The following is a 15,098-nucleotide window of genomic DNA, read 5'->3' as shown; positions in this document are numbered from 1 at the left end:
CACTGCAAGTGAATTCTCAGTTCTAGCTCTGCAGAGAAATGGGAGGCAATGCAGGGTTATAGTGCCTGGAGGGCACTGGGACTGCTTTAGGTCCTGGTTTCAGAATCAGAGTAAGAAATTTCTCAGGTTTGCACCTGAGAAGAAAGTACAGAAAATAATAGTGAAATACGTGTGTATGTGGAGGTTTGTACAGAGGTTGGCATGAGAGGCAAAGGGAAGGAAACAGAAATGGGAGAGAAACAACTTAAAATGCTTCTGATCTTCTGTATTCAAATGAGTAAAAGGAAAATTAGAGGTACTGATGGCTTTTTAGACTAGAGTGCTGTGTCCATATCCCATTCCAATTTATAAAATACTAGGGGCTCCTTAAACTCTTCCAAGAGGGTGAAAGAAAACCATGAGCAAATAATCTTTTTTCAGCAAATAGTTGTAAGAATGGGGAGTACTACCTAAAGGAAAAAAAAAAGTGTGTTTACTTCAGTCACTTTTAGGAACTTTAAATTATAGTAGCTAAATTGTTAGCACAAAACTGAAATATCTGGTACTGTCAGATGATTATTGGTGCCATGGGTGGGGAAAAAAAATTGAGATCATTCCCTGGCTTTTTCTTTTTCTTTGCAGAGGAAAGCCCAAATTACATGCACGGCTATATTCATTGTTTGGGGTGTCTTGGTCCATCTGGTTATTCCTCCCTTTGTCTTCATGATAACTGAAGGATGGAATTACATTGAAGGCCTCTATTTCTCATTCATCACTATCACCACCATAGGATTTGGAGATTTTGTTGCAGGTCAGTAATTGTATTTTACGTATTACTTTATTACATGCTCAGTATCACAATTCTACTTCCAAACTCTTAATTTGAAAAGATGTTTTCTAAGCTTTTACAGCACATTTTGCAGGATAGAATATTCTGTTAAGGCTGGGTACTGGTTGAGTGGACTAGATCTGGCTCTTCAGTGTTGGTGACACCTAAGGCCTTTATTGGGTTAATTTTGCAGCCGAGTTCTAGAGTCCATAAGTTCTTCTGGTACCCCAGGTCTGTATTTCAGGCAAGGAGCTACCCTGCCCACCATGTTAGTTGTGCACCTTTGAATGGGATCCAATATACTAAGAAGGATGTGTAGGCATTGGGCAATGTTTTCTACACCTGCCTAGAACTAGTCAATGGGGAATGCTGAGCATATTCCTCTCTCCTCCTAAACCTCTTCTTTCTCTAAAATGCGCTGCTTCGTTCAGCACTTTGGTCCTCATAAGTGGAACTCTGAATCTTCTTCTCAAGGAAAGTACGTATATATGCATACTTCAGTGTCAGGAAGAAGACTTGTAATTTTTAAACAGTAAAGTGTTCACTTTCATATCTTAAAAGGAGAGGATAAATATGGTTCATTTTTATTTTGTTAGTCCAGTGGTCAGAATACATGTAGCCAAGAAGTAGAAGATGTGGGATCAACTTTTTCTTGCATTTCCCCACTCGCTACCTCTCTGAGCGGTGTTCAAATAACAAGGCTTTTTTAGTGAGGAAGAGAACAATTCTCAGGGTCATAACTTCAAAGGTTTATCAGCTGTGAGTCTTTTTACAGTAATGTTTTTGTTTTTAATTTCCTGTAGGTGTAAATCCAGATGCAAACTATCATGCGCTTTACAGATATTTTGTGGAGTTATGGATCTATCTGGGACTAGCTTGGCTCTCACTCTTTGTTAACTGGAAGGTCAGTATGTTTGTGGAAGTCCACAAAGCAATCAAGAAACGGAGGAAAAAAAGAAAAGAGTCATTTGAGAACCACCCTCGGCCTAAAAAACCCCTTCAAATGGGTACCTCAAAGGATGTCAACATTTTCAGCTTTCTTTCAAAGAAGGAAGAGACCTACAACGACCTTATAAAGCAAATTGGGAAGAAGGCCCTGAAGACAAGCAATGACAAAATGATTATAGTGGAAAATGCCAAACAAATGAATGCCAGTATAGATGTTCAGGTGACTTACACAAAAACAGAGTCATTTGAGTATGATGAGGCCTCCCTGGACATTCAAAATGGTCATGTACTGAGACCCCTCCATGACAAAAATATTGGAGACAGCCCTCTAGAAGGAACCATGTTTGTGAACCAGCTGGACAGGATTAGTGAAGAAGAAGGTGAAGTGTGGGATTCCAGAGACTATCGGCCCTTAATATTTGAGAATGCCAATATAACATTTGTAAATGAAGATGATGATGAAGAAGAAGATATCTCAGATGATGAGGAAACATCAAAATCCTCTATGGATGATAATCTTGCAGAGGAATCTGAAACTGCAAAAAAATTGGTAAAATTCCCATCCTCTGATGAATCTACCTTTACCAATAATGAGCTAGAACTTTCTGTGCCTTATGAACAACTGATGAATGAATATAATACAGTAAGCAATGTTAAGGCTGCCACGTGAAGCATGCTGGACCATGGTTTTCTGAAAGGGGTCAGTGCATATTGAACACAGGGCAAGGAGAAAAGTATGTTTGGAGCTTCTCCTGTCTCTTTGAAAACAAAAGCAAGTCCCAGACTAAGAAACTCCAATCTCCTTTTCCCATCCTAAGTTGGCTTCTGAGCCTGTCAGCTTTGCTTTTCTCAAAGACTTGTAAAATAACAGTTGAATTTGGAGTCCCACTCCTTTAGATTTTATGGTTCTTGAACAAAATAGAAAAGACTAGTTAATACACTGGATCTGCTCTGAGTTCATGCATTTCATTGAGGAAATAGTTAGGGAGTGTAACTATACTGTTGCAAGACTGTTTTGGGCATCAAATATGTTCGGTTACTCCAATAGCCTTTCATTTCTGAAAACCTGGATTTGAATCTGGCATTTATCACAAATGAAATCAAGAGGGTTGCTCATTGTTAAGTTGTTACTGCTAAAAATATGGCGCTGTACTTAAAGAGAAACTTTGGATGGAATGCCAGGGCACACAGATCTCAGCTGAGCTGTGCTGGTAGACTGAGAAGGAAGCTCTGAAACATCTCCGTAGAATATGTCAGTGCTTGTCAAATTATAATGAATTCTAATTTCATAAATAAAATATTAAAATTAAGAATTCCAAAGGAATGGATTGAGAAGGAGCCCTCCAACAAGGAAGAATCTGGGATGAAGCTCGCCAGTTGGGCTGCTAAGCTGCATATCAGCCCCAGAACTGTCAAAGAGTAAAGTGACTGGAAGACTTATTGATCAAAGCACCTATGGGCACAAGCAGGATGCAATGAACTTTTTTAGTGTTGAAAGTGTCCTTTCAATGTCCATTTCCTAAAGGAAATACTTGAATGAACCTTATACAGTATCTGTGTACAGGTGAAGTTTTATTGACACTGTTCTCCTTAGGAAAAAATCACCTTGGGAAGCACAGATATTCTCCAAATGCCCTAATGCCTGTCAGAAGGGACCTGTAGCACTGCTGCTGATCTGGGCAGTGTGTTAGTCAGTATTGTTGTTTGATGTTCCTCCCTGCCTTGGTACTTCAGACATGACTTAAATGGGAGAGGATTTTTGAAACAGTTGATTACACTTCATATATTGTTTTGTTTTGTTTTTAGAGTTTGACCTGTGTGCGTATACAATGGTTATTCTATCTCACTTGATAGAAGGTTGGGCAATAGCAAACCTTGGGCAAACTGAGATGTGATCAAGTGACTTTGGGCCATGAGGCACTTTTTTTTAGGAACTTTGGCTCTAAGTTTCTAAAAGTATTATCTTTTGACTTGGAGATGGGCTGTTCACTAGAAGGAAGCATGTCTGTTCAGAGCATGTATGCCCAAATTGTTTTGGCTACAAAGAAATTTTACCTTGGTTTTCTTTCTTTTTCTATGTCTGTGCATTAACCCTGACAACTCTTTCACATGAGGCTTTTGATTATATGCTGGCAAGAGGTATTGACTTCAGTTTTATCCCATACACTTCGGAAAGAAAATAGCCAAGACCTTTAAACCTTAACATGTCAGGTTCTGCTGATCTGTTTGGTTTTAGAGTATTTAAGCCATTCTGGTATGTCCGAAAGTTTCCAAAGTTCAGTGAACAGTTAAAAGTTGTCCCAGTCTCATTTTCAGTATAATGCTGGCAGACTCACTAGCTCTGTAAGAAGACTTTTTGGAACCTTGCAATGCTAATCCTAAATTACTGGCTATTTCTGATAACTACAAATATTGGCTGCAGCTTCAGTTGCTGGCCTGTCCCACAGAAGAAGGAGGATATACGGGAAGCTAGCACTCTGGTTGGATAACCTTTAGATGGGAAGTTTTGAAGTTATTTACTGTGAAACAAGGGACTGTCTTTACTACTCTGTTTATTTTCTAGAATTTTCCACATATATGATTTTTTTTTCAAATAGAATGTGAACACAATGGCCAAATTGTGGCCAGCTCGTGTCCACCAGTAGTACTAAACAACTGTGGAGTCAACGTAATTTGATTTGTATTTATTCTGCAATTTAAGGTAGTATTGTTGAAGAGAGATTCTCATTTGTAATCAAATTTTATTATATTTACACTATTTGGAGAAGGGGTGGCTGGATGAATTTGACTTGTATCTGACAGGAAAGAAGGAGAGGCCATATCAAGATGATTCTTATTTACTTCTAGTAAGATACCTTAATCCCCACTCTTCTAAAATTACTCCAAGCCCTTCAAGTTTTTGTATCTTAAGGGCTGTGGCTGACAGCTGTACTTAGTAACTATAAGAAATGCTAGGTAAGATTAAGTGCATATGCGCAGGTTGTTTGTGTAGTCAGTTTAGCCTTCTCTTTTTTTTTTAAGATTTTTTGTTTAAAAAAGTCCACACTAACTTAAAACGAGAAAGCACTCCATGTAGTTTTTGTTGTCCTCCAACTTGTCTTCCATTATTGATGCAAAGATCAAAGTTTTCGTAACATTTAGAGAGCTACAGGACAACGAGGAGAGAAAAGACTTTCGGCAAGTGCATGAAATGGAAAAGCATAGTCCAATCTTCCTTTAAAAAACAAGAAAAAAAGAAAGAAAAAATTCTCTTTAATACTGAAATAATACAACCCAGACACTTGGCTGGGCTGCTTTGATTGGGAGGGGATGTTGCACACTGGAACCCAGACTCTGTTCTGCGTAGCGAAGTGCACTTGTATGCCAGAGCTGAGAATAGATGGGATCTGTTTCATATTATCAAGCTAGATGTGGCTCTCTGGCCTTTCCCAGTGTAGTCAGCATAGACTATAAGTCTGCATAATAAGTATCATGGGATTTAAAGTAATAGTTTAAATTTATTAAAACAAAGTACAATATTCCCAGTTTTTCGGGGAAACATGATCACACCTCACAAAACTGTTCTCAAGATATCCCACCATGTGCCTTAATGTAATCTTAACACTGGGAAAAAATTCCTCTTTACACAGGGGCCAACAGAATTGGTCTCGTTAAGCCCTACATGTTTCAGAGTTTTGGAGGGGTTTAGTTGGTGCATAGCTTTCATAATGGCTCTCTCCAAAAAGCTGAACCATTCCCAGGGTTTTTAAAATTATGGTGCCATCTCAGAAGTGCCGAAGAGCTAAACAGGACAGCTTTTTGCCTGCCTGTCTTCCATGTCTTGAGAAAAGAATCTGCCTGGGGGATCTAAACTAATATCTTTCTGCCTTCAGATTTACGTGTAATGACTTAGAGGGGTGTCCAGGCTGGATTTTGTTCTATTCAGCTCCAAAAGTGTCTCTGAATTAATTCCCCAGTGCTACCTAGTTATGTCTTGTAGTTATTTCAATTATTTGGTCAATCTGGAAACATTTCCTTTGGATACCTATTGATTTCATTTAGCTAACTAATAATCTTAACAGTTTTCTTAAAGCTGTGGAGTTGGTTTTATAGGTGAGAAAGTCCCTAACAGGGACTTTCCCCTAACAGGGACTTTCTTCCTGGAAAGAGAGGAAAGGGGAATATTTAAGGAAGGAAAAAAGCTTAAAAGCATGTATAAGGAAGGGATGGAATAGAAGTGAAAACTCTTCTTTCTAGCTATTGCCTACAAGTAGATTTCATTTCCAGTCACATCATGTGAAGGATGGATTCACTTACTAATTTTGCCAAGATGAGCCAGTACTTTCAATTCTACTCTTTTTTCAAAAATTAAATCCTGAAATGTGACCATGGAAGTCTGTTCCTACAAAAGGCCTTTTAAGTGCTATAAGACTATGTGACCCCATTCTTCATGACATCGTTGTGATGCTTCTTGGGTTTGTATTGCGTTATTGAAGCCTGTTTTTACCAGAAGGGAATCACTTTCAGATACCTGTCTCACATCAGGCAGCCTGAGACATCTGATACACTGGTACGAAGTCACTGAGGAAATACAAAATCAGAGCATTTCATTTTTCTGAATTAATGATTCGTGAATCTGTTGCTGGCAATGGATATCACAAAGCACGCAGAATTAAAACCAGACTGATAACAGATCCATGGTGACACGGCTGTATGTGTGAAGATTTTATTGTTCCTCCAGTTGATCTGGGAGAGTGTGTAGAGACAGACGAGGAGAGCAAAAAGCAATATGTCTCTTGACTAAACAAAAGAACTTTGTAGACATGTAATTTTTGTGCCTCGTGGGATTCATTCCATTTGTGATGGATTTAACCTTTAAAAATTAGCTTGTCTTTCATACGGCTTTTGACATTTGTGCAGTTCTGACTCTTATCACTCCATAATATGCCTGTCTGTCTGTTCTTTGTTGCTGATTGTCACTGGAATCACACTGTATGTAAATATTTGCTAAGTCTTTGTAAAATGTAATTTATTTTAATATTTTGCAATAAAAAATTTACAATTTAACCTCTCTGTCATGAGAAGAATGGCAATCAATATTTCTTTTTATGACTACCTACACTTGTAATGCACCTTACAGATGAGACTGGTCCTGGCCCAAAGAGCTGGAAGGTAAAGAGCCAAAAAAGCAAGTTGTTTTGTGCAAGCAGATGCCTTAACTTGCACGGGGTATTGATGACTTCAGTTCAATGGCATCTGGTCTTCAATTAGATACAGCATAGCAAAGTATTATTCAATGTGGATTTTGGACAGCTGTTGAAAAGTAAACTGAAGTTTATTTTAAGGGCTATGTTTTATCAGTGGGCTGCTTTTAAAGAAGATGCACAGAGATGGGAAATGTTAGAATTAATCAGTACTGTGATAAACTAAAATGGACATTTATGACTGGTATCTGAATCTCATGCCAGAGCTATTAAAATATCTGAGTAGTAGTTTATGAATTTTCGCAGTATTTCTAGTAGCAGTGCTCACCATTTTTCAGGCTAGAGCTATTTGCAGTCCTTCAGCTCCAGCAGTTTCCTTGGCAACACGCTGGAAAATAGCTAACTACCTGCCTTAACAGGCAGCAAAGTGTGACTTGGTGATACCCATGGTAGAGAGGGAGCCATCTGAAGAAATGGGGACAACCTCAGCCTGAGGAGGAAGAGACTGAACCTTGGCTTTTAGACAGCTGAGTGGAATTGCTGAGGCACAAGCTAGGAGAGTGGGGAGAGATGCATGGGCATGGCAGAGAAGGGTGGATGCTGTATGATGAGTGAGGGTAGCCAATCTTTGCTTTTCCTCCAGCCACACAACAGGAGCAGTGAAGGAAGTGCCTGACTGGTGACTAACAAAAGGAGATAAAGAGGGAGGTAGCAGCTCCTCATGGAGCTGAGGGCAGCACATAGCATGGAGTCTGGTATCTATCCGCTCCCAGCAGGCTGGAGACTATTGTTCACCTTCTGCCCTTGGAATTTTAGTAGTGTCAATAATTTATTGAGAGGAGGGTAGCAAGAAGTGGGAAAACAGGACAAACCTGTGTCTGTTACACGCCTGTTCTAATGGTCCATGCCTGGCTGCAGGTTCTCTGAACACAATAGCTTAATAGATAGATAAAATCACAGAGCAGCTGACACTTAAAAAGCCTGAAATGTTTTCACTGAATGTGAATCGTAGCCTTTACCAGTGCCTGGTGCAACATGAAACCAGCAACCTGCGGCTTGTGGATGCAGAGAACTCAAGCCTTTATTTCTGAGAGATGAAGACAGAAATCAGGACGAGTTGCAGTTTAGGACCATTTTAAACAGGGAAATGCTACTCCATTCAGGGCAATTTCCTTTAGCTGGACCCAGGTCCTCAAGAACCCATAAAATACCTGTGTCAACTCTTATGCAAGGAGGTGGTGGACCTCTGTTACCTAGGGTTTAAGGAGGAAGGGTTTTCTTTTTAAATTTGTGACTTGTACTTTGTGTCTGTCAGCAAGTGTTGGCTGGGTTTTGGGGTTTTTTTTGTTGGTTGATTTTTACTTTTTTTTTATAAACATATTTTTAGCCTCAACCGGCCCTTGGTAAGATAACTAATACTGTGATATATAAGAATAAAAGGTTGTGCCGAGTACAACGTTCCTTAGATTTTTACTTCTTTTTGTTTCTTTGAGAATTTCCTTGTCCTGCACCCAAACTGGGCCTCCTCCACAAACCCTGCCTGGCCTTACTGACTGTTTCTGGGCTGTGGCTTCATCCCTGAGGAAAAGGGGGAAGTGATGGGTGAATGGGAATAAACCCAGCCCTGACCAGAGTCACCTATCTCTCTGAGAGCAAAACCATGGCATTGCCTCCTCCTGGCAGGCCCTTAGCTCTCTACTCAAACTTGTTCAGCACCAGGTCTTGTGCAGCTTGGGGTACTTGAAGCAGTTGGTGAGGGTTATTCACTTTATTTTTTGGCAAATACCCGCTTTTGCGTGCAGCTGATGCAACTCTGCTGACTCGTGGCACGAGGGCAAAGACTCAGGGAAAAAGGGGTGCAAAACTGCCCTTTACTGCTGTGATTTTATTGCCAGCTCCCAAGGAAACAGACTCACAAGGGGCTGGGGTTTTGAGGGGCAAGGGGGGCGTTGATGTTTTGTGGACAATGGTGTCTAAGCAAGTGTTGTCAATCTTGGGGTGAACAAAGTAGCACTTACTGGGTATCTTGGACTACAAAGCCAGCCCAGCACAGGGAGTGGTACCACGACTGATAGGAGCATAGGAGGTCCAAAACAGAGCACCCACAAATGCTCATCTCACTGACCAAGGGAATTTGCCGTTTGTCACCAGCATGGCTTCTCTGGAGAGTTAATGTGGACTGGGATGCTGGAAGCAGTATCCTGCACAGAGGCTCCCTGAAAGCCAGGTATCATGTTGTAGTTGGGAGGGCGTCCTCTGATAGCCAAGATTCCAAGTACAGCCCATAGCCAGAACTCCTTCTGCTTAATAAAAAAATTAGTAGATATATGGAAAATATATTAACATATGAGAAATATTCTGATTATCATTTTTGATTTTACAACTGAAACTGAAAAAACTGTGAAGTCAAAGAGTTTTGGTTTTCTGTTTTAAGAATATTTTTATAGGATGCCAAAATTTCTCTCCCTCTTGTTACTCCTTGCTGCTCATAGGAAAGAGCAGAAGAGTGATAACTCACTCTTCATATTTTGATGGTTATGTTGTTTCCTACATGGAGAAAGCTGTAGAAAATATACCCTGTCCCCTCTTTTCTCCTTACTGGGGTGGGGCTGTGAATGACAATGAAAGCAGAAAAAAAGAAATTGAAAATATGAATTCTGAAAAGTTGAAAATCTCTGAAACTATGAATTTCTCTCTGTGAGGAGGTTAAAACACAAAATAATATCTTAAGTACAAGTCAGGGTTTTTTTTCCTATAGGCATTCTTTGAAATTTTCCCATGCTAACTTTAAATAACATTCTTTCAGCTGCTCTCCTAAATATGCTAAGCAAACGCATTCATGTTTTCAAATTAGTCCTATGCATTATTAATTCAGGTAAAATGCAAATACTTTGACACACTTTTAATCTTATTTGATATAAAAGTATAGTGTGGTACCATAATATGCCTATAATTGTAAGGAGAATTAATGCACTCAGTATGAATGACCAAGAGCAAAAAATTCCTGTTTAAGGCCTGTCAACAGCTTTGCAGTATTCTGTGGACTTTTGGCTTTGGACACTTGTTGATCACATTTCTGTTTATCTAGCTGAGCTTTTGGGTGTATGAGGAAGTATCATAACTCCTAATGGCACTAAGATCAGAGACAAAAATCCTCTTCTGTGCTGATTTGTGGGTTGGGTGCTATCCATACTGATCAAAATAAACTCTGCAGAGGAGCACTTGTTCCTACATACTCCTGGTTGCTGGGCAGAACTGCAAAATATGTGCACACCAATGTGAAAGAAATCTGTGTTCACATTGAAATAGAAGTCACAAGCTTCTGAAGCTAAAGTATAAGTGTTTATTCATAAAGCTCTGTTGTCCTTCTCTGGCAACCTTCGTATTTGTGGTTTATGGGTTGTTGGCAGCTAGCAAAAAGTAAAGGAACAAATTAACACTTCCAATGCAGACAATCTCTCTTGATATACTCTGTTCCTCTCATCCTGGAGCTTTTGCCAACTCATCTCTGGCACAGCTGGAAGGGAAGGAAAAATAGTAAGCTAATTGGCCTGCTTTTTAATTGCTGATTAGAATGGGAAATTATTACAAAAGCAGGAGTAAGCAACACACCTTGGACACCTGAGGGGGACACTGCACACTTTGCCTGTTTTTGTGGATGTTAGTTTGTAATAAATGATAGAAAATTGGTGGCTTAAAATGAGAAAGGCTTGCAAGGATGGCTTTCTTTCATACAATGAAGAAGACTCAAATTTTAAGGTTTTCTTCTATGCTTCTTATCTTCAGAAAGTGAAATTCACTGATTTAAATTGTTAGACTAGACTCTGAGATATATGGTAAAGATCAGGTGAAGGCAGGAAGGTAAAGCAAATGCCTTTTTTAAAAATTTAACCTTCAAGGTATCTGTAGTTTTGTGGTGTAAGTTCTCTATCCTTCACAGCTGCTCAAACTGAGACAGCCTGACATTTAGCCCTAGGTCTGGTAATCCCAGCATGTCAGTCAGGCAAAGTTAAAGGAATGGGGTGTTGAATTAAGAATTTTTTTTTTTTTTTAGGGCAAGATATAAAATTTGTATCCAGTACAGGAAGAAATCAGAACTACAGTAGCTGATGAATCTGTTAATAGTGGGGAGATTTCCTCTAAAACACCAAGAAATTAGTTTTCTGGCAAATAATTTCAAGCAGTTTTCTGAATATATTGTCTGGCCAAGTCTCTGGGGGAGTTTAACTCTATGATGTTTGTCAGTAGATGCAAAGTATAATCTTATGGAGGCTTAAGAGCTGAAAGGTGCAAAATTTGCAGGAAAGAACTGGCAGCCTTTAAAAATGTGTAGGCTTGAGACAGGCTTCTTTCCAAGAAGGCAAGGGGAAAAAAAAAGGTGGAGATGGATTGTAGCTCTAACTGGCTCTTATTTAAAAGCTTCTGCCTCCAGATATTACTGTGCCTTCAAGTGCTGTGTGATTTTGGAAATGCATGGGATAAATTCTGGCACAGAGTGGGAGGAAGAGACTTTGGGGTTGTCAGATTACATTTCCTGTAAAATGACCATTCTTGAAAGCAATATCAACAAGACTCAGGGTGGGGAGAACTCTGGTTTCAAACACACACTCTAGTCAGACCTATGCAGTAATGACCCAACCAATTTTTTAAGGAAGGATGCCTCTTCCAACCCATTGGTCTCTATCTTCTGGTTTCCATCACTTGTCTTCTTGCTTTTATGTCTTAATTTCCCCTTCCCTCAGCTCGGTTGCATCTGTCCCATGCCCCCTAGGAACATCATGGCTGCCTGCAGGCAAGAGAGAGCAACCTCTTGGCATTAGAGGCTGATAGCCAGAAGATAGACTTGGCTTCTCCCCTCAAACAACATCAGTCTGAATTGTTTCAGCTACAAGAGGCAACCAAGGCACCCAGCTGAGCGGTCATGGCTTCCTTCAGTAAAAAGCTCAAGCTTTTGCACACTTTCAGCCATGCTATTTTTATCTGCTGGGGATTAGGATTTGCATGGATGTAGTTCAGTAAAGGGCAAAGGTGGAACTTCACTAGAGGGCAATGAAGTGGACCAGGCAAACCTGTTGAAAAACAGGCACTTGTTAGTGAGGCTCCAGTTAAAAATAGGTTTTGAAAGAGGCTATGCCTATTGTGAATTTTAGTTGCACCTTTTCTAGCTGCATGTTCCTCTTCCCCTTGCTCCCACTCCAGTTCCCACTTACTGCCACTCCTACGCTCCTCCACCCCACTTCATAACCACAGTGGTCCCTACTGCTGCAGCCTCTGATCTGGGAGGATAAAGCTTAGCTCTTTCTAGTCTGGAATTTTTCAGAAGGCTTCCACACCTTAGATACACTTTAGTTTGCTGTTGTGTGTTCAGATCTCTTGGCATGACTACATTTGTCTTTGTAGATGTGACCTAAAATCATGTTACCAATGCACCAAGTAAGCAGTAAAGCTATCACCTGTTTAAATAAACCTTTGGCTCCTAATCAACAATTCACCAGAAGAAAAGAAATTGAATAGAACAAAATATGTTTGATTATTTACTAAAGGCATAATGGCCCGGAGACTGAAAACAAAGAGTGGGACTGAAAACCAGATGGCAACGAATATAATCTAGACAGCCTACATATCGAATCTTTAGGGTACAGAAAACTCCCACAGTGGAATCTTTTTAAGCACTAGAGAAATCCATATGTGCTACTTTCCCAGTTACATTAATTATGTAAAATAAATGCCAAAGCTGTGCTTTAAAATACCATAGATCAATGTCAGGAACCATTTATGTACAACACTTGACTCTAAGTGGCCTCAGAAGGCCAGGGAGAGGGGAGGAGCAGGAATGGGGTCTCACACCACCTCTGTGCAGAAGCGCCCACCACCACGAGATTGGCCGCTTGCATTATGAAGCAGTCTATAGAAAGCTGATGGTGCATGAGGGCACAAGCTCATAGGATGGATGCTGCTGGTACCATGTGCCATGGATTAATTCTAGGGTGTTATGGTGCCAGGGAGTGTAAAGGGACCATTTCAGACAGGGGCAATCAGCTGATTACAGGCACAGAAGAACAGACTATGAATAGCAGCTGCCAGTGGTCCCAGGATTATCAGAGATATTTTTATAGTTTGCATCGCTCTTGGCTGGTTAGTCCTGAACTGAGGTAGAGGAGTCTTCTTCAAGTATCAGGGATATCTGGTAGCACCAAAGCCATTGTACACAAAAATGAAGCCCTAGGAATGAGCAACAGGACTAGATGGAGATATTCACCTTCTAGAACTTCAAAAAGGAGTAGGAAAATGGAACAACCCTCGCTCCAGAGCACCTGCACACAGCAGGTACTCTGCATGAGAGGGAATAAGAAACCATGTCAACTATAGGTGAAAAAGATTCTTCTACATCCCCATGTCCTGCTAAACAGACCTTTACTTGGACTTATGTTTAGGCCGGGATAATATTTGATTTGAGAAGGATAAGAACATGATTGCAGTGGATTCAACGATTCAACAGTTTTAGAACACTGTCTCTTTTATTTCTTGCAGCTGAAGGCCCTGAAGGATCTCTGTGCACTGGGACTCTGGGATAGGACTTGTTCCCTAAACAGAAGTCCACAGGCATGGAGGGCAGGGCATGTGCCACCATATGCCACCTGCTGGGAAAGGACTTGGAAGAAGCAAAAATTGTCATCACCTCACAAGAAAGAGTTGTTTCCTCCCTCTCACTGATTCACCGCAGTGATCTTCAAGGGTTAAAAAGAGGTAAACCTGTATCTTCATACTAAAGGTCTCCATTATATGACATTTAAATGAAGAATGATATCCTAATGCTTCATGAGAAGTGTACAACCCTCTCTTGTTGAGAAGACTCTCCAGGAGGGCAGCTGATAATTCTTGGAGAGTTAACCTTGTTCCCTGTTGTTACAGACCATGAGGTGTCCCACGTCTTGCTGCTGCTCTACATTCACCCATCTTCTCACAAGGGAGACAGTGGTGCTGTTTCCCTCAGGATCAGACCAGAACCTAGGTGAGTCTCCTTTGCAGAAGCCCTCATGCAAGGTTTGTTTGCTCTTACCCATTTTCAATGCTATTAAAGCCTTGGAAGGCCATGGAGTGTGAGCAGACCTCTTTCCTCACAAACGTGTGACTCTTTGCAGTGAGCAAACCCATATGACACTGTGCTGACAACAAGTCTGGTTGTAGCTTTGGCAAGATCTACTGGTGCTGTTTCCCCCACCTCCCTCAGCAGGTTCTTTTTTCAGCTAACATAGTAATTTTTCTTACGTATAACATGCAACTCTCTGAAGTTTAATTTTGTGATCATTTTATGTTCCCATTAGCAAGTAGAAATAATTGGTTCCTGTTCTCATCTTCATTTTAATTTTTCACTGTCCTGGGTGCAGAGGCCTCTGGGCAGCAAAACAGGAAGAAACTAAAAACAGAATTAATGAGAAAGAAATCAACATGCACCAGTATAGAGCCCATATCAGGAAATTCTTAAAATCCCACCCTCCCAACCTCAAGAAAGTAATTTCAAACACTTTAAAGATAATTAAAATCAAATAAAATACCTAGAATAGCATTAGAATGACTACTGTATGAAAGGATCTGGGATGTGTCAAAGATCTCCCACCAAACACATTAGATGGCTTCCAAAGCCATAGTTCCTGAGATGTATGAGCAAAATTAGAACGTGAGAGATGAGAAAGAAGTATTCTTCCACTCCCTAGGATGGTGGGGTTAATATAGACTTTTGCATGGGATCAGATCATCAGATTTTAAGGAAGGTGTAGGTAAACTGAGAACAGTCTGTATTATAGCAACAAGAAAATGTTTTAAGAAAGAATGACGTTTGAGAAAGTCATTAGAAAAGGCTGACAATTTGTTTATTCAGACTAAAAATGAAAACAAAAGAGCCAGTCAACATAAGTTTTCTGATGGGTAAAAGACTGCCAAAGACTTCTAAGCAGGGGCTAAATTGTTCTTTTGTGGGCCTTGGAGAAAATAATAAAAGAAATCTGTCAACATTGCAATAAACATGAGAGAGCCTAGTGCTACAACAACTGTAAGAGCAATAAACTCCTAGGCGGACATGGACCTTAAATTCTTGGACAATTTGCGAATGGTTTAGGCAAACAGCTAAACTGTCAGGGATAGTCTTGCTACATGCAGGG

At 40.2% G+C, this 15,098-nt stretch overlaps 1 protein-coding gene across 1 annotated transcript in view; it reads left to right on the top strand.

Moving 5' to 3' along the window:
- Positions 1 to 6,802, top strand: part of KCNK5 (potassium two pore domain channel subfamily K member 5) — a 35,285-nt gene extending 28,483 nt beyond the window's left edge. The window contains exons 4-5 of the mRNA XM_038132000.1: positions 622 to 790; positions 1,612 to 6,802. Of these exons, the coding sequence (XP_037987928.1) occupies positions 622 to 790; positions 1,612 to 2,426 (984 nt within the window). The 3' untranslated portion in view covers positions 2,427 to 6,802. The remainder of the gene's footprint in view (positions 1 to 621; positions 791 to 1,611) is intronic.
- The last annotated feature ends 8,296 nt before the right edge of the window (positions 6,803 to 15,098 follow it).

The sequence above is a fragment of the Motacilla alba genome, chromosome 3 (genome assembly GCF_015832195.1).
Source record: "Motacilla alba alba isolate MOTALB_02 chromosome 3, Motacilla_alba_V1.0_pri, whole genome shotgun sequence".
NCBI lineage: Eukaryota > Metazoa > Chordata > Aves > Passeriformes > Motacillidae > Motacilla > Motacilla alba.
This window is presented reverse-complemented; position numbering and strand designations above follow the sequence as displayed.